At 44.2% G+C, this 27,170-nt stretch overlaps 1 protein-coding gene across 1 annotated transcript in view; it reads right to left on the bottom strand.

The window, feature by feature from the left end:
• The window catches only part of tacc2 (transforming, acidic coiled-coil containing protein 2), an 80,034-nt gene that overhangs the window by 40,930 nt on the left and 11,934 nt on the right, over window positions 1-27,170 (bottom strand). The window contains exons 6-10 of the mRNA XM_079512061.1: window positions 22,323-22,570; window positions 21,030-21,131; window positions 12,980-18,967; window positions 10,871-11,464; window positions 2,170-2,445 (exon numbers count right to left, since the gene is read on the bottom strand). Coding sequence (XP_079368187.1) covers window positions 2,170-2,445; window positions 10,871-11,464; window positions 12,980-18,967; window positions 21,030-21,131; window positions 22,323-22,570 — 7,208 coding nt within the window. The remainder of the gene's footprint in view (window positions 1-2,169; window positions 2,446-10,870; window positions 11,465-12,979; window positions 18,968-21,029; window positions 21,132-22,322; window positions 22,571-27,170) is intronic.

A 27,170-nucleotide genomic window follows, 5' to 3' on the forward strand; every position in this document is an offset into this window, starting at 1 on the left:
TTAGAACTGATATACAGTATACCCTACACAACATAAGGAGTGATGATGTCCTAGTTCACAGTATGTTTATGAATGTGCCAGGCAGCTAACTATAACTGCAACACACACACACACACACACACACACACACACACACACACACACACACACACACACACACACACACACACACACACACACACACACACACACACACACACACACACACACACACACACACACACACACACACACACACACACACACACACACACACACACACACACACACACACACAGGATTACGCTCCCTCTGCTGGTTGGAAATGGTATTTCACAAATAGGCAGAAGTGGCTGAGTCATTCTCTTGTATGACATTTAGTTTAGTTTTATTTTATTTATAGTTATGAAATGTGCAAATCATCTGGTAATAACAAAGTAATGAGCACCAGTTTTTAATGCACTCAACAAAAAAAAACGTGTGAATGAACATGATTGTGTTCTAGGGTGGAACACTAGCCATCTCTGGCAGTTTTAATGTCAGTAAATCTGCCATGAAATGTTCAAATGGTCAAGAAGACAGAGTTCATTGTGGATAAGTGCTCCACTGCATGTGCTATGATGCACCAATAAGGCAAAATTATACACGTTAGAATTCAGCTCCCAAAACCACCATTGTCCATCAATAAATCATGTTTGCTGGGTGGTGGTATTTGGCAATTTAAAAAGTAATTAAAAAACACCACAAGAGCAAGGAGGGTTGCTGAGGCAACACGGACCAATAAACACTGTGGATTTCTGTGGACAATGAATGCCTTATTAATGCCTTCTCCGAACAGTATCCGTGGCTCTGAAGTCTGAACAGAGAAATGGAATCATGTCACTTCCACGTGGGAACAGCATGGCTACAATGTCTGTGTCTGTGATGTCAGTCATCTATGACATATCTAAATGTGGGTGTCAAAGTCAATTTTCAAAAAGCAATGACAGCCAAGACACATTGTGAGCTTCTAGAGTATGTATGTAATGCAGTAGTGGTATGTATTTCATAATTATTTACGTTGACAGCGGTTTGAAGCTTTGAGGTTTATACCAGTAAGCTCGGTGTAGTTCCACAAAACAAGTCGCAACAAGACTTCCTTCTCTCCAAAGGGTTCAGGGTTGCTTCATCATCTCTGGCCCGAGTTGAGATGAAGATTTAAAGCCGTCGTCTACACCTGGCCAGGGTTCAAAGGATACGACTATAGCTACTTTTCATCAACAAGGCTAAAGCAGCTACTGTCAACAGTCAACACCAGCCAAATCTAACGTCCTAGCTGAAACAGTTAGAACTAAGAGTGGAAACTGCAAGCAAACAACCAGCTTGTAAACTTAGCACTGAAGAAAGAAGCAAACTCATGAACAAAGTAAAAAGAAAAAAAAAGGTGGACACGAGGAGAAAACTATGAGCACAAAACTAGTTCTATTCCACAAACCCTCCATCCAGAATTCCACATTTTAACCACTTTGAATCTGGCATTCCTATTTTGGGCAAGTCATTTTAGGCGAAAATGACATTCAGAAAAAGCCTGAACATTTCATGAAACAGTGAAGACAGCTGATGTCAACGTGTCACATCTGAAAATAGGGCATATCCGTACGTTATTAATTCTGTTTTACAGCTACATCAGAGGTAGAGCTTTATGAATCCCACAGGGGAAATTCTGCTCAGATATTCATGACGAGTGCTTGGGATGGAGCAGTTAGGGGTTAGGCGTGATTCATACTCCTATTTTAGAGCCGAATAAAAGTCGGTTCGGCTCTGTAGAGCTTACAATGTGACGTCATTTGAGGTTCGGGGGGGCGGGTACCGTCCTAAAGTCGGCTCTTCTGTGCTACTGAAAATTTCTGACGAGCCAAAATCATTTCGGCACTACAGTTGTAAAATAGGAGTATGAATCGGCCCTTAGAGTCCTGTCAGTCAGACCTGGACAGGTAGGTACTCGGTGTGCAGTGGCTGTCTCATGGTCTAGTACGGGGGTTCACAAACCTTTCCATGCCAAAGACCCCCAAATAACCATGGTTGCGAAATGGCTCGTTAACAAAATGGAAAACGATTGTGACGTATAAACAATCACACGTGATACATTGCATTCTTGTATAGATCTAGTTACATTAACGTCCCCTGAGGGCCATGCAGTGAAGACCATACCTTGTGGGGCGGTAGGGAGCAGGGCTAGGGCAGGGATCCTCCTCCTGGTGACCAGAGGGTGGTGGAGGGGAGGCTGGGGGTGGTGAAGGATGAGGGGGTGGGGGAGATGCAGCAGGTGGGGCAGCAAGCTTCTCCGGAGGGGTGGGAGGAGGAGTGGGGAAGTCGTTCTGGAGGAGGTGCGGAGGAAGGGCGGGAGGGAAGTGGTGTCCGGAGGGAGCAACTAAGGGGGCAGAGGCGTCAGTGTCACCTCTGCCTGCCCGTTCAGTTAGAGAGGACCTGTAGGGGACGGAGCAAAGGGGGGAAAAGGCGTCAGAGACGGACGAACCAGACGGACAAGACGGCCAACTACGGTGACTCAGAATCCCTGTGTGAGGACGTGTTCCTCTTTCCTCTAGACAAATGAAGGAAAATTTACTCAACACAAACACTAAGCTCTTAAAGTGAAACACACACTGCTGATGTGCATTTCAGTCTATTGTTGATGTTGAGTCAACAATATCATAGTAGTAATCTAGTGCAATAATATAATATAGTACAACAATATTTATGACACAACCCATACTGAAAAAAATCCCCTGTCTGTCTGTCCAATTCCACGACACCTTTTGCATGCAAGCACCAACCTGGTATGCCCATATGGTCAATGACTGCTGCTGGCTCTACAAACGTTTTCTGAAGTCAACACCACTATTTGTGCCATAAAAACAGAGTGAACAAGGACAATGTCATGGCCACTAATATTATCAGCTAAAAACCAGGACATAGGTTTTCACACCCATGGATTACGCCAGTGAACTCACTCACTTGGCACAACATTCAGCAGCATTTCAGAGACAGTGTTAGAGCTGCAATGGTTAGCAACAAATAGAAAGCTGTCATGGTTAAGAACAACACTCTCAGCTTTGGTGAATCTTTAACCACTTACTCAGCTTAAATATCTGCTATACTACTGAAAATGTTGACCGAAAATGACATTCCCCAAAATACGGAATGCCAGGTTAGGCTACATCACTAACAGTGCGGATGGTTGCTATATTGTGTGGGTCCAAGCGAGACAGTTTGTCTGAAGAATACACCAGAGCAAAATCAGCAAGTCAGCTGGCAATTCAGAAACGTAACTGTGCTCTTTCGACACCTCAATGAAATTATAGTGTTCGCATGAAAAAAAAAAGAGTAAAAAAAATCAACTAAGTATGTGTGATCTATCCGTTTTATTTTTCTGAACCAATTAACTGACAAGGGTCACAATCATTCAAACATAGTTCTTACTGGCTTCAATGCATTCCATTGAACGTCCGACTCCACTTTGCCTGGGCATGCTTCATTGCTATGGCGTGGAACGTGTCCCCCTCATTGTTCATTCATACCCTCCGTGGTAGAGTGGAGTGGACCTGCCCTTTATGGTGTACAAGCCTGTCTGAGAGCTCGCCTGGCTCTGTCATCACTAACCACCTGGTGGGGTGGCTTTGGTCCAGGCTTGTCTTATCAGGAGCTGTAGGCTCTAATCTGAAAGGCAACGTGCTGGACGACCATGCAGCTGTTGTTCACTTGGGGCCTGCCTCCTGTTGGGCTCTTCTAAAAATACCCAGCAGCCTCCACTGCAGAGCAGGGCTTCACAATAGCCTTGAAAGCAACTGTACACAACAGAAACGCCACACAAACCTCAGCTCAGTCGGCCCTGTTCAACTCTCCTCCTCACCCAGGCTCTCTCCTGCAGCACTACTCCCTTCCAGGTCATTTTAAATTGAAAATGGAGCTCTCCATTATACCCTCATTCCACCTTTCTCCAGGCTGCAGACACAACTTAATGACATTTAATGGGGGAGTCTGAGTATGCATTTCTTAAGGGCGTAGCCAGAGCTACACAGTCACACTAAAACCCTCTGTGATCATTTACCGCTGGACAAAATGTACAAATGGAACCAAATTGACCTAAGTGTACATTACATTTTTACATTCTCTAAGTTACAAATGGTAAAATGTGGTCATTTACCTGCCGCTGGGGCTGTACAAATGGAACCAAATGGACCTAAGTGTACATTTGGTTCCATTTTTTACATTCCGAGTTACAAATGATATAATTAACACGGAGGATTTTACTGTGTATTTGACTTAAACCGGGTTCAGCTCTTTACAGTGCTGAGGCTTCTACATTCACAGAAGAATGACCAAGAAATAAATGTATTTCAAACTTCTAACTGCTACAGAAATTAAAGTTGATAAATAAAAAGGACAGCAGTGCCACTTCTACATAAATGCCAGTGAAGCAGAATTGTTTGCTACAATGTTCTACTATGACCCATATTCCTTACAGGAGACCAAAGCCTTAACAGTATATGTGTCAGCGTTAACAGCGCAACTTGGCACAAGCAGGATGTTTCAAAATGTCCCAGTCACAACACAGTCTGGGACAACTGCTATCTGGATCACCACTGACTTGAGACAATGGGAATAGGGTGACAACTATAGCTACGTAACAAGCTCCTTGTGTTGTTCTTGCTTATTGTATCGCTCTGGATTAAGAGCGTCTGCTAAATGCCTAAATTGTAAATTGTACAAGATGTCATGGAATACAGTTATACCCTGAGATATATGGTGCCGTGATTCTCAACCTATTGAATGTCAAAGACCTCCAAATTCTTGTCTCGGGGACCACAATCTAAAACATAATGTATCATTGATTAGACATGATTTGGTCCCATATATGACCATTTGGTCCAGAATTCCTTTACATATACATATCGTATATCGATATTATATCCCGACGATATGTATCGATTTATTAAAAATTAATATCGATTTTCATAGTGTGTGATATGAAATGTGAGCTGTAATCATATTCCATCATATTCATGTGCTTTTGGAGAGAAATGAGACAGACTCCATGCAGTCACTTTCAGTAGTAGAGGCCTGCAGAGGGGAGCTGTATGTGTCTGTGACACAGGTGATGGTCGTTATTGATGCTCATTATTACATCAAGGAAGGCAATTATGTTTCTGCACTGTCAAATAGGTCTACATAGATCCTAAGATGCCATCGAAGAAAAGAAGAAATGTTAACTCGAGCTAGGTTTAAACATGAAAGCATGTTTACAGTTGTTGCACAGAAATTAAGTAATTTGACATGAAAAGTAATGCTACTTTTGCAATGTAGTTAAATAAAAATTGTGAAAAAAGCTTGGGGGGGAAGATAAATCATTAAAAAAAGATTTGTCTGGAAAATAATTGTGTTGAAAATATCGTGAACCTCATATCGTGAGTTGAGTGTTTGAACATGCCTATTCAAAACACTTTAACACACACACACACACACACACACACACACACACACACACACACACACACACACACACACACACACACACACACACACACACACACACACACACACACACACACACACACACACACACACACACACACACACGCTAAATAAATGTAAACTTTTTGTACTTTTGCTATTTTGGATATAATTGTATGTCCGCATTGTATGTCCACAGGATTTTCCTACATAAATAAATGTCTAATAACACACACGCGTGAGCGTACAGTCACACACACACACACACATACAGTGCGCATGCTAATCTGCTGGAGCCAGCTGGGATGGGATGACAGCACGCCCAGATAAAGTGTTTAATGATAAACAGAGAAGGGTAAATAAATACAAACCAGCTGAGGAGGCTTGTGGTTTTTAAAGCCGCTGTAACAGGAACATTGCGCACGCACGCACGCACGCACGCACGCACGCACGCACTCACACACACTCACACACACACACACACACACACACACACACACACACACACACACACACACACACACACACAAAAGACTGAAACATTACTTCTGCCTGATATACGGTAGTTAGCTTAAATCAAATGGCATGTCATTAGGAACTCCACCACATTCAACCACGCAGAGACATATGAAACTACAATTACCTTACCATGAAACTACAATTACCTTACCATGGAGACTATTTGCAGGAAAATGTGGGTTCACCTCACATGATCCCACCTCATCTGTTTCTAAAAACATGGATTGATTAAGTTACAAATAGAGATGCATTAACCCAGTTTCACATGCCCCCTGTACAAACGTTTCACTGTTTAACTGAAATGTTAGTTAGACTAATCTATTCCCAAATGAAGTACCGCAACTCTAGAGATTTCCTACTTCAGATTATACCGGTAGGCACATCTCAGTAAACTACCCAAACGTTTTTAAAGCTTATGCTGGCATTGAAGGAAAAACACGCATGGCATTACGTAAAGACAGGCAAGGAAAAACACCAACTCTTTAATTGAAACGTCAACCTCCACTTGAATCTGACACACGAGTCGTGTGGGAGGGAGGATGTTGCGGAACCCAACGAGAACTTAAGTTACCACAAACAGAAAGAAAGACCCTGTCTAGTCTGTCTGAGGCTGATGTCAACAACAAGTGTTCCTACAACCACACAGGGACTCAGTTGTACAACTACAAATAGATTCCACACACAAACACGCTCTCTTCATCATCATCAAATGTCAGATAACGAGACACAGAGAGAGAGAGAGAGAGAGAGAGAGAGAGAGAGAGAGAGAGAGAGAGAGAGAGAGAGAGAGAGAGAGATACGGAGAGAGAGCACAGCCAGGGAGTGGAGAGAAAGTAAAAACAAAGCATGCTGCGACTTGTAATCTTTTTGCCCCCTAACACACCATGTGTCATTTCAGAACTTCTCTCACTCCTTCCCTCCAGCCCTGCCCTTCATCTCTCTAATTTCTCCTCTCTCGTGCCGTCTGGTGAGGTCAGCCGAGGCACAACGCAATTAGCACTAGTTACCTACATCGGCCATCTGCTGCCGGCTCACATTAGGACATGCATACAATCTGACATCTATGCTATGGGAGAAACTTTCCATCAACTCACCAAACACTCTGCTGTGGACAATTCCATCACACAACTTCAGCACAAAATATGCCTTCCCTTTGGCGTCTGTGGCACTTCAAATACCAGGGCTGCTCCGCTGTACCTCTCTCTCTCTCCCTCTCCCTTTCTGACGGACACGCTCGCGCAACGGTACATGCTCTCAAGTGTTTCTCTGAACTCTGCCGTTTGTTCCTCTCAGTCTGGCTGGCTGGCGTGAATGACTTCAGCGGGGCTGAGTGCCTGCCCAAATTCCTCCCCGCTCCCAAGCTTCACAGCTTCAGTTCACGGAGGCGGCGCGGATTGAGCTAGACTGACAGCCCAGGACAGCCTCTAGGGGCGGGGTGAAAGAGACACACAAACATGCATACACACACACACACACACCATGTCTGTCACAGTCACATTTCTCTCTCTATTTCTCTTCCTCTGTTACACACACACACACACATGACTCCAACAAGCACATGATACATGCTTCAAACAAAGCCCATCCTTCTAGGGCTTGTAGTAACAGCATTAGGGAGTCTCACTCCTCTGACTGCCACTGTGGTAGTGTGGTTCCGGCAGGACTGATAGGACAACTGTTGTGATTGACAGGCAGCAAGTGCCGACTCTGGCATGCACTGCGCAGCGGTCACAGGAGGAGAGAGTGAGACGGGATAGAGTGACAAGAGATGGATGATAAAGACAAACAGAAGGCCGCAAACCAGGATACACAAGCTATAACAGGAAGAAGCAACGAAAACAATTTGTAGAAACTAGCACGGATATTTCAATGTAAACTAGAAAAAGTGCCCCTTGGGGCACAGGTCAGGTTGTGGCCTCCTGGTGGTGCTATAATAGGCCAATGTGAAAAGGGTGACATTTCTTCTTACGCCTTGGATGGCAATTGGATGATTTGAGACATTTTTTTTCCAAAAAAGTGTTTTGCAAAAATCCACCTGTTGGTGGTGCTATAACAGGCCAATGTGAAAAGGGTGGGATATATTCCTCAGCCTAGTAGGAAAGTCTGTGAAAGATTTCACGTAAATTGCACGCTCCGTTCATGATTTGAGGCTTTTTGTTCAAAATGGCCTCAACTGGGTTAACGGTGCCGGAGATTAGCTGTACACAGACGGACGGACAGACGGACAGACAGACACAAGCACACACACACACGGACGGAGTGCTAAACATACTCTCTCCACATGCCTTCGGCCTGGTGGAGACAATAACATGGAAGTATGCAATCGCCGTAAATGATAAGCCGCAACATATTCGCCCCAGCATTATTAAAAAATAAACGTTGCATAATAAGGGAGTGACATACATGGACATTTACCAGTGCTTAACCACGTATGCCCCATTGTGTATACTCCACAGCACATTGCAGCCCGACTGGCATTGCAACGCGTTGTGAGCTTGCAGATCGACTATTAAAAATCATTTAAACAAACAAAGAAATTTGAACATTTTGACTATAATGATATGCTCAAAATAGGGATGGCAGGTTGAAGGTGGTAAAATAAATACCGCTCATACGGGAAACCATGCTGAGCGAGACAAGATGGTTTACTGTGTGTATTTCAGTTATTGGGGAGTTTAAACAACATCACAGGTTCACTGCAATGACATCAACCAGTAAAAATCTAATGCTTCAGCTTCTAAACCCTGGGCCCCAATTAATTTTGTCCATCCAGTTTAAACAACTGAGACAAGGTGCCTGAAAGTCAAACAAAGTATCCATGCAGACCCTCTTGAGCTGGAAAATTCTGAAAAGGAGACCAGTGAGTTTTGCTAAGCTGTGTGTAACCTCATCTTATAACCAATACTAACCATTAATTATTAATACAAAACAGAAAGCCTCTACATTTATAATAATTCTGTGACACATGCCGTCTGTCTCTAGAATTAAGTAAATACTCTTTTCAAAGTGGACATTTTTACAGGTAAACACAGCTGAAGGTAATAACATTAGGCAAATTGTGTTACTGTGCCAACATGGACAGATCTTTTAGAGTTCACTAACTTCATACATACTGGCACACAGACACCCCTAAATGGAAAAACACACCTACTTCAAGAAGCAGCACTCTATGTACTGAAAGATGCTTGTCCAAGCATATACTATATTGCACAATAAGATACTCCAGCCTATCTTACAAATATATATATTCTTCTCTTTTAATTTACTTTTATGTCTAAAACACTTTGTATAGCCCTTCTGTACGACGTGATAGTACTACACAAATAAACATGCTTTGACTCGACCTTTAGCTGTGTTTACCTGTCAAAATGACTGCAGTTAAAAGGGTCCAATTAGGGAAAAGTACAAATGTACTTCCTTTCAAGCTCATTTCTGGCAGATATTAAACTGACATGTTAAACTGAAAGCATATACGCACTTTAATATACCTCATACTTTAAATACCTAAACTTACTGTTGTCACCAATTGATAGCATTGGACAATAACAAATTCAAAGATTCATGAAATATATACGCTTTTACATTGTTTAAAGTGATACTCTACACGTTTGCAAGATTGCCACTTTAGCTGCTTGTGTTGGTCGTGACTCGGGAGTGCTGCTTTCAATCATCTTTCAATCCATTTCTCATCAACATCTTGAACCTAAATCAATACAACTCCATCAGGAAAACACAGCAAGATTTTAAAGTGAATCGGGTGCATGGAGCAGCACTTTCTCTCAGACTCCCCTTTCCTGAGTTTGGCATAGTGAAAAACCCCAACCTTGGTCTTACCCAGTCGTGGTCCGTGGAAAGTACATGTACTCAAGTGTATTTCCAATTTTCTATACTTTTACTTCTACATCTGATCTCAGAGACAAATATTGTACTTTTACTCCACTACAATTGTTTGGAAACTTGAGTTACAATGTAGTTGTAACGTAGTTACTCGATGTAGATTATAATTACAAAACATACAATAACCACTTCAGCCGTATTTAAATATTACCCATTTGAAAATAGCCAATCTACAAGCTTGTCTACAAACGCGTCACAATGTGACACGTTGCGAGCTTGTAGATCTATTTAGTTATTTATTTTTAAGATTTTTATGAATTTTGAAACCTTGTGAAATGGGACATTATGCACAATCAAGCAGTACTTTTATTAAGTATTACGTTTATTTATTTATTTTACTTCTCCCTACTCCTTTCCGAACATATAAATAAAAAATAAAAAAAAATAAAAAATAAAGAATTACAATACTTGCGGCCAGTGAGGCTTGTTTTTTGTTTGTTGTTTTTTTGTTTTGGGAATATTTTTTTATTTGTGCTATATTGCACAAATAAAAATTGCACATTATTTTAATTCTTTGACTTTTTTGTATAATTTTATCATGTTCAGAATAAAGTTTTTCATTCATTCAAAAGTACATTTTAATGCCAATACCTTTTGTACCTTTACTCCAGTAAAGTTAAAAAACCAACCTTTTACTTGTAAAAGACTATGTTTACATTGTGGTATTGATACTTTTACCTTAAGTAAAACATGTAAGTACTTCTTCCACCCCTGGTCCTACCCTCTCACCATCTCTAGCCTGCTGCCGGAGAGGCTAAATTATATTAACAAAGAAGGCTGCTGGTTTCAACACACAAACGTGAGGGTCTACCAGTAAATCACCAGTGTCAATGTGTCATGTACAATAACTTAATAAAGTTATTGTGTAGTGTAGCTTGAAATCATCTTCAAAATGGAGACCATTAAAGAATACATAAGATGCCCATCTTACAATGTTAAATTGACATGCATAGTTGCATCAGTTACGTTTTACAAAGTTACTCACCCACTGTGCAGCGGCTCCTCAGATGTGTCCTGGAATGTAGCCTTCACTGGGGTTTCCCAAACTGGTGGGCTCTCAGCTGGTTTCTTCACTGGGGTTTCCCAAACTGGTGGGCTCTCAGCTGGCTTCTTCACTGGTTGCGCTAGAGTTTCTGGGAGATCTACAACCCCTGGAAATGGTTCTGGAATCTTAACTTGCTCCTTCACCGCATCTATTTCCACAAACTCTCTAACTGGTTCTGGAACCTTGACTTGCTCCTTCTGTGGTTCTGGGACCTCTTTAATGAGTCCTGGGAGTTCAACTGGCCTCTTCACTATTTCAAGAAGCTCTGCTGACTTCTTCACTGGTTCGGGTTGGATATCGCCTGGCACCCTCACAGGTTCGGCGAGTTCCTCTGGGATTTTTGTCTTCTCTGGATCAGCTACTGGCTCTTTCACTGGTCCCAAGACCTCAACGGGTTCCTTCACTGGCTGTACTGGTGGGTTTTCTTGTGCTTTTGCTAGTGGCGGTGTGTTCTCCTCTTGACTTAGAGGAGCAGCTACCTCCCCGGTTGGAGTAAGAAACTCTTGTTGAGGAGAATCCAGGGACGGGAAGGGTCTGTAGAACAATACAAGAGAGAGAGAGAGAGAGAGAGAAAGAGAGAGGTGGGGAGGTGACATTTGTTTGTTTAGTTTACACATGATACACGGATCAAGGATCAAGTGACAAATGTGTGCCTACAGTAATGTGTACTGTGTAGTCGTGCACGTGTAGGCGTCTTTCTGCTGTGTCCCGTGTTGCCATTGCATTATTGCCGTTTCTATTACTGTGTGAACAGCTGTGTTGTTTGCGTGGGAAGAAAAGGATCATTCTTGCTCTAAAGAGCTGATGTCACTGTTGATGTCATCCTTTGGATATAATCGGCTGCTTTGGGATTCAACATCCAGAGTGATTTGACCCCGTCTCCAGTTACCACAAAGTCCGGCTCTGTGTTTACCTCCTCATTCATATTCATTGTCAAACAGTGCACTGTAACACCTCTCATAAATGCTCTTAAACAAAACAAAAAAAAAGAAAAATGCAACATTATAAGGCAATGAAAAAATATGTATAAAAAGCTTTAGTGGTCTTTTGACTAGAACAGTACAAATTCTAATCATGAAAATCATTCTTTACATTAGCATAGCACAGTTGCACCAGCAACTATGAGTGTGCTCTATTCCCTGTCAAGCTGAATAGAGAATGTGTGACAGGTTGCCAACAATCGATCTACTTTGTGAAGCACATTCGGTGGGTGTGGGTGTGGGGGGGCACAACATCCCAACTGTGACCTTTGTCACAGTCAAGGCCCGTGCAGAGAGCTGCTACGTGGTATTAATTTACCACCATCATGTCCTGCTCAGCTGACATCTTAAAACCAACTGTGGTAGTCGAACTTAATTGGGTTGTACGGGTGTTGCTACCTGAGCATCATACGTGAGCTTTATTTGTTGCTTCTGTAATTGAAGGCCTGGAAGTAGCGATTCCATTCACTCACGACAAAAAGGGTTTCAAAATTTCAATTATAAAATATTTTTTAAGCAATTTGTTAAATTGTTCCCCAGCCACTACTTAGCCTACTAGCATAGTCACTTGCATTCTACTGATGTTGGTGACCAATGGATTTAGGTTTGAGCTGGAGAACTTCTGCCAGGGGTTATATAATAACATAATAATATAACATTTAACTTGTGTTTGTTTATAGACTAGAAAGTGTGATTTTGAGACATGTTCCTTTAGTTTGCTAATTTAGTGAGCAAAGTTGGTTGCTCACTAACAGCACAGAAGCAACAGATGCATTTGATATTTTGTTTTTGGAGTTAAATTATGTCATGACAACGTCATAGCTGTTCTAGCAAACTACTATAGCAATGGCATGGACCATCTTTTCATCTTCAATCTGAATGCCCTTTTATGCCTTATGCAAAGCACTTTATGTATGAAATGTGATAGAACATTTTTTGGAGCATCGCTAATACTGCAGCACCCCCCCTCCCCCCATTAGATAAACCGTTTCCTTTCTGAAATGGAATACACTCCGCTAATCCATTATACTTATATATACACACACACACGCAAACTTTTACTGTGTACCTTGAAGCAGCATCCCGCAGTGCTTTTATCCAGTCTAGAAATGGTTGCGCAGGAGCAGGACTGGTTGAAACCTCCGTCTGCAACTCCCTCGCAGCATCTTTACCCAGAGACGCTTGTCCAGTAGAAGAGACAGCGGCAGGAGGGCTTTTTAGTGCCGTCCTGTCGGTGGGGTCAGACTGGGGGTCAAGAGAAGGTACTGAAATGTCCTCGATGTGATCTATCTGTGAATGTGTGACTACCCCCATCATCACAGACACCTGTTCTACAGGTGGGATGGTGGCTGGGGGTCCTCCCAGCAACCTCACTGCGACACCTTCTGGGGTCTCGTCGCCGCCGAGCGACACCCTGGCTCCATGACACACCGAGCGTCCAGGGGACTCCGAGCCCCCGACCACAGCATTTCCAGTTGGTTTCATGAGACCCTGTTTTTCCTCATCCTGACTGTTTATCTCTTTCATCTTATTCTCCCCCCTCCCACGGCTGCCTTTCCCCTTTTCGTCCGAGGCTCCTTCATCTTCCTTAGCAGCCTCCTCTGCGTCGGGGCCTTTTATGGGTATTTGGTATTCTGTGCTGTAAAACGTGACGGCGGTTTTACTGGAGCCCCCAGGAGGCTCACACACTGCCTCCTGGATTTCACACTCCTTGATTTCACGACTGCTGCTTTTCACGGTCGTGGAAAAAGTGAGCTCCTTGGCCCCAATTTCGGCCTCGTCCACAGATCTAGCCAGAGTGCTGCTTATACAGGCGCTGAGATCTACGGCCTGGGTTGCCATGGCCACGGTCTCTAGACAAATGTCATGCCTCTCTACAGTGACCTGGGATGAAACGGGCCACTCCAGAGGCAAAGTCTCATCTTTGTGTGATACGGGCTCAACAAGGAGAGCAGTGTTCTCCGAGGCCGCTGTTTTTGCTCCTTGGTCTTGACAGGCAAGTGAAAGAACAGTTGTTCCCTGACCTTCACCACCCGCATCACTCACCGACTCGTCTTTCGACAGGTGAGCCGAGTCCGACGTTGCTAGCCTTAAGCCAACGCTTTCTCTCTCATCTTCCGACAGTCTTTCTTCACTTCCATGAGAGACAACGGTAGCTATTTCTGTGTCAGCCCTACTGGCCTCATTTAACTCTCTGGCAAGGTGTGCAGACACATTAACCCTTGTCACGGTGCTCGCGTCCCCTCCCTCTCCTCTGTCTAGACCTTTCTTTCCATGGTTGCCACTGCTGTCACTCAAATCATCCTTGCTTTCTGACTGACCCAAACTCCCAGTGGGGTCATCCCCTCTTCCCATCTCTCCTGGGGCCTGTGTTTTTTGGCCAGACAGTTTCTCTCCCCCATCTGTCTCATCCAAACAACCACCTGACAGTTCCTCTGTGGCACGGCTGGATTCATGCTGCTGCTGTTGCTCTTGTTGTTGAGCTAAACGACTTGGAGCTGTCATGGTCTGTGATTGGTTAGCAGCTGTACCCCTGTCAGAGCTGAGCTGTATTGTTACCATCTGTGTTCCGTGGTCTGCAATAGGCCAGGGTTCACCGCCAGTCTCTGTGTCGCTGCATGGCGCGTCCTGGGATAACCCTGCAGGTGTAGCAGGTGTAGAAGCCTCTCTCTTCATTTTAGATGTAATATCTCCATCCTCCTCTACACCCACTGTTAGTAATTCAGCCTGTTTAACGAATCCTTTATGCTCAGGTGGCAGGCTTCCAATATCCTCCTCCTGCTCAGTTTCCTCATGTTTATACTCGGTTTGATTTTCTTTTCCTTGTTTCTGTTCATCGTCGAACAGTCGGGCATTGTATTCTTCCTTTTCATGCTTTTCCTTTGCATCGTCTTGCTCATCACGTGCAATTTCATTACGAGTCTCGTCGGAAGGAAGGACAGGGCAGAGCGCAGAGAGGTCACATTTAATGGACATGTCACAATGAATTGGCATAAGGCTGACGGGCTCTGACTGTGGCTCAGATCCAGAGTGGGATTGAGAAATCACATTATTATAACCTGCCTCAGTCATTATTGTGCTAGAGGGCTGAGCGGGAGGAAGCTGAATTTGATTATTTATGCTTACACTCTGTGGAGATGTCGCCTTGTCGTCTGCTGGAATATCCAGAACAACAGACATGGGCTCTGCAGTGGCTTTACTATACTCCTCTATCTCATCAGCCTCTTTCACATTTTCAGTGGCGTTATCGTGTTTCAGATCCTGTGTTGAATGCATTTGCATTATTATTTCCTCCCTCTCGGGACAGGAGGACGTCACCCTGCTGTCACTTTCAGCACTGTGGCTGGTGCTCCGTTCGGGAAGAACAATGTCACAGTCACTAATTAACTCCAAATGACTCAGCATGGGGCCTGGGGGCCTGAGCACCGCAGCAGGCTTACGGGCACACGGCTCACCACAGTCACCGGTAGCAGAAATAGATGGCTTAGGGCCCGCCACTGCAGACACCGTTGATTGGTCTTCAGGTAGAGCAGCAGGGGCCGCGGTGCTCGCAGGCCGCTCTCTGTGTTGTGTGGGATGATCTGTGATAGCTAGGTCAACAGGAGCATACTGGTGTAATTGGCTTGAAGGCTGACCAGTGGAGAGACTCTCCTTAATCTGCTGAGACACTGTGGAGGTCAATGTTGCCACTTCAGGCCGGAGGTTAGTAGGGCGCAGCTCCAAAGATGATGTAATTGAGACATCACTACCTGTACCTGGCATGCAGGTAAGGTCATCCATATGAGGCATTTTAGATGAAGAGCGGGCATGCTGCGTGTCGGACAGTCCCTTACAATCAACACGTGGCCTTTCAATCTCACCGCCATCCGACACACATGATTTCACAGCCCCGTCTGCCAGCTCTCTTGTCACATGCTCTGACACATGTTCCAGTTGTGCATTGTTATCAACGGAGAGGGCACTGCTGTCAATTAAGTGCAAACTGTCTTTATATTCTTTATAATCATTTTGTTCTAGTTCTTTAAGTGGTTTCTTACCAGTATTTTTGTTCTGCAATTGTACTTCCACAGCATTTGCCTCGGTCTTCTCTCCATTAGGCAACAGACTTCTGTCTAGCTTCTCCTTGATATTTTCTTGGTTGAGGTCCCCTGCATCTTTCTGGGACTTTGGTGGTTCTTGCCCAGTAGGAGCTGACACTGGGGGCATTTCTGGCTTCTTCAAGGCAAGAAACTCCTGGAAGATATAGCTGGCCTCTACTACAGGATGGTACAGGCTCTCACGTGTGGTCAGCGGGGGCAATGAGGCAGAGTCCATAGCAGGCAATGATGTGTCCCTAAGAGCAATAGAGGAACTGCCCTCTGATTTCACAGTGTCCTTAAAGTGAACTCTCCTGGGTCCTACTGCTGACATAGTAGGGCTGACACTCTCGCTCTGGGCTGGAGCCTGTGAAAGGTTTTCGGCGTCACTCTCAGCTGTTCCGGAGTCTGCTGCGCTGCTGCTTACAAGTTGGACCTGTTGCGTGCCGCTCCCCACCTCAGCAGTACAGCTCTGCTGCAAAGTGATTAAAGACTCTGATGAAATAAACGATAAGCAGGTTCCTCTGTGATTGCTCTCCGTCTCCGCGGTGGGTGACTCTTTAAGAATGGGTCCTGAATGATGCTTTTCCTCTGTAATGGTTATTTGTGTGACATCGGCCACCAAGTCACCCTCTGTCTTGGGAGAGCTCTGTTCGGAGAGAGCCGGGGTCCTGTTCAGTTCCCGTTTCAGGCTGGGATGAGGAAGGCAGTCCTGCTCCGTGCGGATGCTCTCGGTGGTGGTAGCAATAAGCTCACTCCAGCACTGTGACTTCGCTGGTGACTCGGCAGCATTGGGAGGCGGACACGTCTCATTCTCAGCTGATGACACCCCACTAGCGGAGCCTTCCGGCTGGCTGAATGAACTGTGCTCTCTAGCCAACCCTGCTCTTTCTCTCACCCCCTCCTCTTCTCCTCCTCCCCCACCTCCTCCCTCTCTGTTTTTCTCCAATACCACAGCGCTGTGTTCCTGGCAGCCGGGTCCAGTGAGCAGCCCAGGGGGAGAGGTATTGATGTGGGTTTCTGTCCAGAGCAGCTCCTTTTCTTTCTCTCTCTCCGTCGCTATGGTGCCTTTGGTCAGCTCTCTCGCCTCTCCCTTCACTCCAGCCTCAGCTGAGTTGTGTGGCATTTGGCTGCTGCTGCACTCAGATGCAGCCTGTGCCTCATCAGATGCAGCCTGTGCCTCGCTGGCTGTGAGTGAGCATTTTTCCTGTGGACAGATTAATGAGGGCTGAGGGAGCTTGTCCAGGAGCTCCCCATTCTCCTCCTCTCCCCCTGCAGAGCTCGGACACTTCTCTACCGCTCCCAAATCCCGTCCTGCGGCGTGCTCTCTCACAGTTAACGGAGCCACGCTCTCCGGTGGTGATTCACGCCGCCCTCGTTCTCCCTTGTGCTGAATCTGCGCTGGCATCGTGAGCGTTGTCAGTGGCAACGCAGCAACCGGCGCTGAAGCCTCTACAAGTGTACCCTGTGCTATATCCCCTCCTACATACGATCTGTTAAGGGAGAGCAGGCCCCTCTGCTCCGGTGTGTGTACCTCTGCTTCCAAGTTCACAATACATTTTGTATTAGCGGCAGCACCTGAAGCAGGGCTGACTGAATAGATCGCTGTGTTTGGGACAAATGTTACGGGTGTATTTGGGTCGATTGCATTTTGCTTCCGGTGTGAGATTTCATCAGGGCCCCGAGTCGAGCTGCAGGGGCCATCTGTGTAATTGTGGTCAATGGACTGTTGGCGGGGGCCCTGTGAATCGGCCTGGCCGGAGGCAGGTGGACAGACACAGTCAGTAACATGATCCTGCTCAGTATGAGGAGATGGTAGTGGGGGTCCGAGGTTGGGCTTTCCCTCGGGGCTCAGCTGTTCCTGGTAATGCAAGCCATTATCATGCTGTTTACTACATGTCACCATCCGGGTGTCTGTCTGCAACATTGACTCAGTCTTTGACCCTGAATCTGTCTTAAACCCAATGTGTAAGTCTGCCTTTAAAACTGATGCAGCGTCTGTATGGCTCCGAGGCTGTATATCTGCATTTGCTTCCAGTCCTGTCTCTACAACCTTTATTTTTTTCTTTTTCCTTTGTTTCTTTTTATCTTTCTTCCTCATCTCTTTGTCATGCTCAGGCTGTCTTTCACACTGCATTTCAAACTCCATGTTTGGTTCCGGTTTGTCGGCTGCTGCCTTGCTGTCCGTTTCTGACACTGCAGGGCTGTGTATTGGATAATGTGCAATGGGCACTGATCTTTGGCTGACTACATCATCTTTAACACCATGTGGATCAATCTCAAATTTTGACTCCACCTTCCTCTTTAAAGGCATATCACTTTGTTGTTGTCTCTTGATATCTGTCACCTCCGCTAGATCTTCTTCAGTCTTCATAGTTTCCACATGAGAATCTACTACAGTGACACCTTCCTTAACTACTCTCTTCTCTGTGATTACACAATAATCTACTAGCGCTTCTTTAAACAAGTCTATATTTGCCTCAGACTGCGCGTGGGTGTGCGTTTCGTCCTGCCCAACTATCTCTGTGTGTTTCGGTGGATTCATGGATGTACATTTATTCAGACTTTGTCTTGGTTCTTCTTTCTTTGTGCACTCGGTACCCAGTATGTAATCCCTGAAACTAAACACATCCTTCGGACTGTTTTCTGCCTCAGTGTTTCCATGTGTCTTTTGGTTTCCATCGCCCAGGCCTGGCTGTACTGCGATGGACGATGACTCATTGTCCTCATTAACCCCATCCTTGCCCGTTCCTTTATTCTCCTTCCCTGTGGCCTGGACAGGCGTGGCACTGCAAGGGTTAACTGGTTGAAATATGGCCAGTGACGCCATCTGCTCTTCGCATTCCTGGAAGGCCTCTTGGAGCTCGCTGTCCAGGAGGATGTTTGACGACAGCGACAGAGGTGCAACGTCCTGGGATGGTGTGACTGCGGGGTGGGGTGGAGGGCGGACATCTGTGAGAAGTGGGTCGCCACCATGAGGCCTGAGACCAGGGTAGGGTGACAGAGTTAGACTGTGGGCTAGACAGCAGACAGCTGTTCATTCCATGATACTGCTCTATGTAACAGGCCAAACGCCATGCTCAGCCACTGCACTCTCCACATGACAATTATATGCACACTGCAAAATGCACACATCAGAGAACTAAATACCGGCCATCTACAAACGTATAGCAGTACGCACATGTCAAAATGTTACGGCGTATTCAGGCATAAATGCTAATTAGTAATAACTGCACTCAGTTGCTTCACATATACATTTATTGTTACAAGAGAAGAGACATCAAAATTGAAATTGTATTAACCAAAAGAATCACTGATTAAAGATTAACGTTTGTATCACAAAAAAACCACTGAGTGACCACTGAGTGATCAGAGATAAAGTCATGCTCACACACTTGCAATTCCTTATGGCAACTAAAGCAATTATTTCAGACATCAGACGGCAAAGTGGATACATTATGGCATTCAGGAACACACTGAATTACACAACCGGCCTCATTAGTGCGAGAGTCAAATGGTACATGATACATTAGAACATTCACCAACCGTTAGACTAGCTGTCATTCAACCATAACTGCTGCTGAGTCATTGCAAGGCCAGTGACGCAGTAGACCGCAGCAAATATATTTTGTTTTATAAGCCCCAACAGGCCTATATAGATGGACCCATGATTATATCCTGCTGCTCAAACCTGTGCTAAAAAACACTATCTTGTAAAGAGCCTCCATCCTGATGTAAGTTGTGCTGCATGGCAGAAAGTCCATTCAAGTAATAAACATTACCATTAGCAAAAACTCATCACTCATGTTCAACCACAAATGGAAACATGTGGGGGGGTGGGTGATCATTAATACACTGCGTTGTGATTGGTTAGCAGTAACACTCCTGGATGATAGCTCCAGGCTGGCTCTGCTATTTCATTGCCAACACAACCTCTGCCCTGATAACAAGCCACCCACTCACCTTGCTCACAGCAGGCCCACTCTGGGCCAACAATGTACCTAGTACCTAATTCAACTAACTGCCACTCTTAGCTATGAAATGAGCAAAACCAAAACTGAAGGAACGAGTCTTTGGACGTGGGCTGTGCTTTAGAACAAGCTGTTGCCTGCCTGCCCAATAGCCCTGAGGCACCACTGACTGAGCCAGCACTACCTGCAGCTTGGCACAGTAATGCTCTCTGTACTAAGAGCACTGCGGTATTTGGTGACTAGGAAGTATTGTAGGGTACCCTCCATTCAATCCCTCTACTGCACAATGACACAATCTCTTTCTTTCTGTTCTGATGCCAATGTTGCAGACTCTGAGGTAGCCTATTTTTCCAGCCTTTTCTTACAGGGATATTTGGCTGAGCATGCAATCTCCCTGGTTTCACATTCGCACTTGATAACCACACTTGCAGATTGTGATGAAAATGCTTAGCATGTTTTCGTGGCTGGTGTTGAGCAGTAAAAAATAACCACGTTATAATATGCTGGTGTTGCCTATTTCGCAATAAATAAAAATAAGAACATTGGTTGAAAGGGGTTAAATCACTGTAATGCAATGATGTTTCAGCATGTGAGATGGTGCCAAAGTAGTGCAATCAGCCTAGGCTATCAAAATCAAACCAAGTACAGCAGGCAACACTTCAGACAGGATGAGTCTGAAACACAAATCAATGTGCAACTCTCTAGCAACAATTCTGCAACAGAATTACCAAAGCATCAAAAAAGCATCACAACCCACACCGGCTGGTAAAACTCTATCGATTTATGGTAGGAGTATAAAAACAAGGGTTAAAGGAAAACTTCACCGATCAAATTAAATAAATCATCGTTTTTCTGCTAGGAGATCAATAATAAGAGTATGGGGGAGGGTATATTTTCCTCAAATCGGCAAAGTTTCCCCTTAACAAGCATTCTGTATTCCAGTCTTAGTTTTCATTCCATGCATCCTGGTTTTCCTTTATACCATCCTGTATTCCACTGGCCATTACATAAACCTCCCTCCCATCCTCATGCCAAAACACGTCATCTCTGTCATGCTTTAAGGCCGTGGTACCTTTGGTCTACAACCGCCATGACTTCCATGTGATCCTGCAGGCCAGGCAAAAGGGGGTTCGCCCGCTCACACTTCTGTTCCCCTGAACTAACCTGTGTGCTGCTAACATAAATATATAGACAATGATAACCAGTCCAACATTCACTTGAATTCACTAGTCAGGGAATATTATCAGAATAATGTCAAATCTGGGAATACATTTCTTACCAAGACTTTTCTTCACCAATGTGTTTGTAAAGGTGTCTACTAACATATCCCACATTGGTTTCTATTCGACCACCCTAGGGGAATTTTTGACAGCTGCTGAAAGTTGGGGTACCATCAACAACCAATATAAATGCAAAATGTTACATTTCATTATGCTTTAAGTACCATGTGACATGTCAAACTAGGGCGTTTTCATGATTCTGAATCCATTCAAATTTTGAACATTTTGCCTTATATTGGTTGTTGATGGTACCCCAACTTTCAGCAGCTGTCAAAAATTCCCCTATGGTGGTTGAATATAAACCAATGTGGGATATGTTAGTAGACACCTTTACAAACACATTGGTGAAGAAAATGCTTGGTAAGAAACGTATTCCCAGATTTTATTAATATCCCCTGACTATGGACTGTCATCACTGAATTATGAACAACCATAAGTGAATATGATGTGCCTGTGGTAACTGGGGCATCAACAGGGATCAACAGGGACAAACAGACAGGGTGCTAGGGTGTGTTGGTATAGAAGACAAACTTATAAGTGGTCGGCAGTAGAGAGTAAAGTTGCCCCAAAGTTCCCTTCAGAAAAGGTGTTTTGGTCTCCAGAGACATTCCTAAATCCTACCATCTATTTTCTCAGGAAGTAAAGACCAAATGTAAAGTCATTTGCATGCATCTCATAACTAAACAGGTACAGTCAAGCCTGAATGTCTGATATCCCTGCTATGTCAGTCAAGGCACAACTTTATATTCTGAGGAACACTTGTTCAGATCAGTCTAGGTCGGTTATCTTTGGTTGTGTTTGGTGTCCCTAAAAGACATTTAGCCTGTGCTATATTTAGTTGCAAGGGGATGTTGTGCACTGAAAGTTTACAAGCTTGCAATGTATCGTGATGCACTGTGAGCTTGTTGGTTGGTTATGTCGGTGAGCAACACTGACATCCAAGTATGATGTGTGTGTGTGTGTGTGTGTGTGTGTGTGTGTGTGTGTGTGTATACGTACAGTATGACTGCATATATGGTTGCAGTTATGTAATTGTGTGTGCACTGTGCAGCCTGGTGTAACTGTATAAAGGGGGCCTGCCCTACCCCAGCGAGGCCTCCCAGATGTTGAGCTCACTGCTGAAGTCTAGACTGGGCAGCAGGTCGTGTGGGAACTCTAGTTCCTCCGAGTCTTCTGGGTGTTCGCTGGCTCCTCCCTGGCACTCCTCCAGCCCAGAGAGGACGACGGGTACATCTGGCAGTAGACTCTGCTGGGTGCCGGAGGGCTCCGTCAGAGCTGCCCCCTTCTCCTGCTTGTCTCCTTTCTGGGTCAAACTCTCAGCATGAGCTCCAGCCTGCGGGGCAGCCAAACACACACGTTTGGTAATGTACACTGCAGTATTGTCTATTGTAAATGTCTCCGATACTCATACGGCCTAAATGGCTGGTATCGGTGAGCACACAAGTCAGTGATAATCCGATGCCACAATTAATTAATTGCGCGATGATAGGTAAACGATTCTAGTTTATTTTGGATGTTTAGTTTTTATTACACAATTCCTGCCAGGATTAACTAAAGAATGATTACTATATGCCAGGATATCTCCCCGTTCAACCCTTATTTTGAGGTTGTTGATGTTTCACTAGCTGATGAGAAGTACAGGCTGGCGCCATTACTGCGACCGCTATAGGCTCCGTGCAATAAGCGTTGTTTTGACCAGGAATGCCAACTGAAAGCGTGTGTGTGCACGCGCAATCAAGATGCCGTAGTCCAGTCTTATGGCTAACAACAGATAGCCATCCGAAGCTAATGTGAGTAGCCTTCCCACTAGATCGGATCAAAACATTTTATACAACTGAATTAACGTAGCCTACGTATTTTGTCACTTGTCGCTTGCAGACAATGAACGTAGGCGGGGAAAGTGTTGATGTGGTACTACTGATTTATTCTACTTTTTAAACTACTCAATTTGTGGCTGCACTTTAACAATTTATTACAGTAGAAATTCACCCAAATTACGTATTTTCTATCAATTACACACACCATGAAGCCTTGGATTCAATTATTTTATTCCTTTATGCATTTATTTATTAACTGAGTCAGACCAAAAAACAATGATGACTTTTTTTTCAGGTTCAGGTATCAGAACATCTGCTACTAGATATGGTGGATAGGTAAAAGCATGTTATGCACTGTAATGCAACACCTATAGATATCATTCCTTTAGCCCAAGAACACAAATAAAACTCCCCGCCCATACCTGACAGCATCAGGTATTGTTTATGTAGGCCTATTCTAACGCTGGAGGCAAAGTTCTTAGGTTTGTCATACCATTTCAGACAGCCTTTAATTTGTCTCTCAGCCAGCTATGATTACACACTGCTGCTGAGATCAAAGAACAATTCCAATAGTACATCATATAGCCAAGAATACGTGATGTCAAACTGAAGGTGTCAAATAGAGCAACCCAGACACATATAGCTGCGTATTGGAGCAGAGGCACCGCTCAAAAATATACACAGAGATACAGAAAATAGCTAATCTACAAGCTCACAACTCTGCTATTTCCATCATACAACATATGAGATGAGTGTAAAATTGGTGGTTAAAAAAAATTGTTAGTCCTCACAGCTTCAGTTTAGAAAAGGGACAAAGTATTAAGTAGTAAGAGAAGCCAATCCAGCTGGACCATAACAAGCATGTATACACAAGCCGAATAGGCAGGGTAGATTAGCAACTGGAGATGTGCCAACTGCACTTTATTTTCTGCCCAAGCGCTACTTTTCCACTTTTGCGTGTTCTCTTGAGTGATAGTGATTGGACCACAGTCTCACACCACAACACATGGCTGTGTGGTATTGCATTACATCTTACCTCGGTAGAGGAGAACACTCGACTGCTACAGTAACTGCTACTGGAGGGGTTTCCCCCGGGATATGATTCCTCTATTTGGAGAGGAACGCACGCACACGCACGCACACACAGGTTCTGAAAGTGGGGTCTGGGGACCCCAGGGGTCTTTGTATTATTACAAGTAGTTAACAATTAACATAGCATAATTGTAACCACTTTATCTGTTTATATGTTGGCTATTCAAAATATTTGCAAAATATTGAAACTGTCTAACATAAATCTTCTTCTGGGGGTCCCTGGCGCAAAATATTTTCAGATGGGGTCCATGGCCAAATGCGGGGGGTCCTTTGCATGAACAAGTTGCTCTACGTGCACAAGCACTGCTCTACTGTACAGTGCAGTCTCTCCCCCTGGCACTCTTTGGGCATGCCATTATCTTTTTATTTTGAGCCCCTCCTATGTCCAGCTTTTAGTGTGCGTATAAAAAAACACAAACTTTGTCCTAACACAAACATTAAATGCCATTGATAATGAATGGCCATTTTTACATAATTGTCCACTCCCAACACAAACATTCAATTCAATGCCATTGATAATGGATGAATGGCCAGTTTTGAGTGTTTGTGTAAACACAAACACTCAAAACTGGCACTTAAAAGCTGGACATAAGATGTGATTGGCCGGAATGGGATATTGTATGATGATAAGAGCGCCCCTCACTTCACATGACACACGGGTGTGATTTTTAATTTGTTAGTAGCGATGCACTGTGAGCTTGTAGACTGGCTATTTTTGCTATTCGTCGTACAACAAATATGTTTAAAGCTGCAATCTGTAACTTTGATGTCTTATCTGTCTGATAGTTCTACTGCTGAGCAACCGAAAGGATGTTTGTGCAGAGGATCTACATCACAGGTTTGAGCTGCATGAAATATCACTAGTAATATAGAGCGTCGCAGTCCCGCCCCCTACCAGGGACCAAGAAATGATTCCCCGTTCATTTTCCTCATAGACATTTCAAAAAGTATTTATTTAAAGACCTTAAATTAAGCCTTGTACAAAGCCAACTCGAGTTGTGACAAATCATGACAACAAACACAATTTTTCGGGCCGAACAAATAATTAGAAAGAAGTTTTTTTAAATGTCTATGGGAAAAATTAATGAGGAATTCACTTCTGGTCCGACTCCTAGCATCGTCATGAAAGGGGGCGGGACTGCGACGCTCCATTAGGGATGCACCAAAGGGAAATTCTCGGCCGAAACCGAATACCAAATATAGGAAACAGTTGGCTGAAAACTGAATACCGAATATCCGAAAATGATTGATATTATATATCTTTTTTCCTACCATTGCTGTCTTGGCCGTACCTTAAAGCTACCTGATTATGGCAAAAGAAATGGCTATGGCAAAACTTAACTTAAATAATAATCACTATTATGGGTCCATAAAACATTTATTCAGCTCTTTTGAATGCATTAATTGCATACACTATTCAGGGATATATTTTCTGCCTTTTCGGGCCGAAACCGAATAGGCCGAATATTTTTTTTATAGAGGGACAGACAGTAGGCTGACAGGAAATGGGGAGAGAGATGGGGGAGTGACATGCAGTAAAGGCCGTCGGGATCGGGAGTCGAACCCACGGCACACTGTCAGTGTGCCTGGACCGCTGAGCCACGGCCCAGGCCCGAAAATGCATTTTTAGCCATTTTCTGCCGAATATCTTCTGCAGCCAAATATTCTGCGCATCACTAAGTAATATTACCACCAGTGGTCTGGTCGTACCCGACCACAGCATCTTAATGTCTTAATGGACAAGTAGGGAGACAAGAGCACCTTCCACCAATTTTACATTTGCTGAAAATAGCATTTTGTTCACAAAAAGAAGGTATGGAACTATGGATTGCAGCCGGTCAGACCATGGTCTGCAAACAGGGTCAGGCGTGAATTGGGATAAACCTTTCTGTATATATCTGCATACAGCGGGAGCAAGACTGTGGTTTTGAGAGTACACTGTCCATCTCAGGCCCCACTGAGACTGACACTAGGGGTGCAACGGTTCAGTTAGCCCACGGTTCGGTTCGTACCTCGTCTGACACGTTGAATTAATGAGCCAACATGACATAATACTACATGGATGTCTTACACTCGTATCACTTGTAAACTAAAAGGTGAGAGCTCTCCTCTGACTGCTTGGTCAACTTTCCTTCCTTGAATATACTTACCTTTACTGGTGTTGGTAATTGGAGATGGGTTCACAACAAGTGGATGTGTGTGTGCGTGCGTGTGTGCGTGTGTGCGTGTGTGCGTGCGCGAGCAGGCTCTGAGTCACTACAAGCCACATCAACCTCACCGGTGTGTTCCCACAATACAAAGAAAGAACCAAGCCATGACCTCATTTTGCCCATCACGTTTACATTTCACAAAGGCTCCATTTACGACATTTATTACATGCTCATGTGCACAAACATGATGATGACCATAGCTCCATTTCTGATACTCTCACCAGTGGAAAGCTGTGAGAAAGCTGAACAATCCTGGCTACTAGACTAGTATGTTGCCTCTCCCACATCACACAGTTTAGGGCCACACACAAATAGCAAGCACTATAGCTAGAACACTATATTGAGATAGAACGACTTGAAAGTGATATTTACATTGCTTAATGTCAAGCATGCATGAACACACACAGTAAGTAAGTCATGTATTTCTAGATAGGAGATTGTGCAAAACCTGTTTGTCTTGTGTGTCTATATTATTAACTATTCTTAATCATGCCCTTGACACAGCATCTTGTGTTTTAAGAACCACTATAGAGTGCAACATTAGACCAGTGTGTTCACATAGATAGACCATGTGTTCACATGAATTAACGTTCTAATCTACATACAGTAGAGTAACCAAACTAAAGTATGAGTAGACAGTAATAACCCCGGCATTACATGCCAGACAACAAATAGCATGGAAGTGTTATACAATCACACACACTAACATGACCTGTTCTGTTCGGTTTAATTAAAGGAAGTTTAGAACACTGTACAATGACAAAGCAAGGGTCCAGGTGGACCAAGCATGAAGTTAATGGCTAGTATTTAGCCA

This window comes from Electrona antarctica (assembly GCF_951216825.1).
Source record: "Electrona antarctica genome assembly, chromosome: 10".
Lineage (NCBI taxonomy): Eukaryota > Metazoa > Chordata > Actinopteri > Myctophiformes > Myctophidae > Electrona > Electrona antarctica.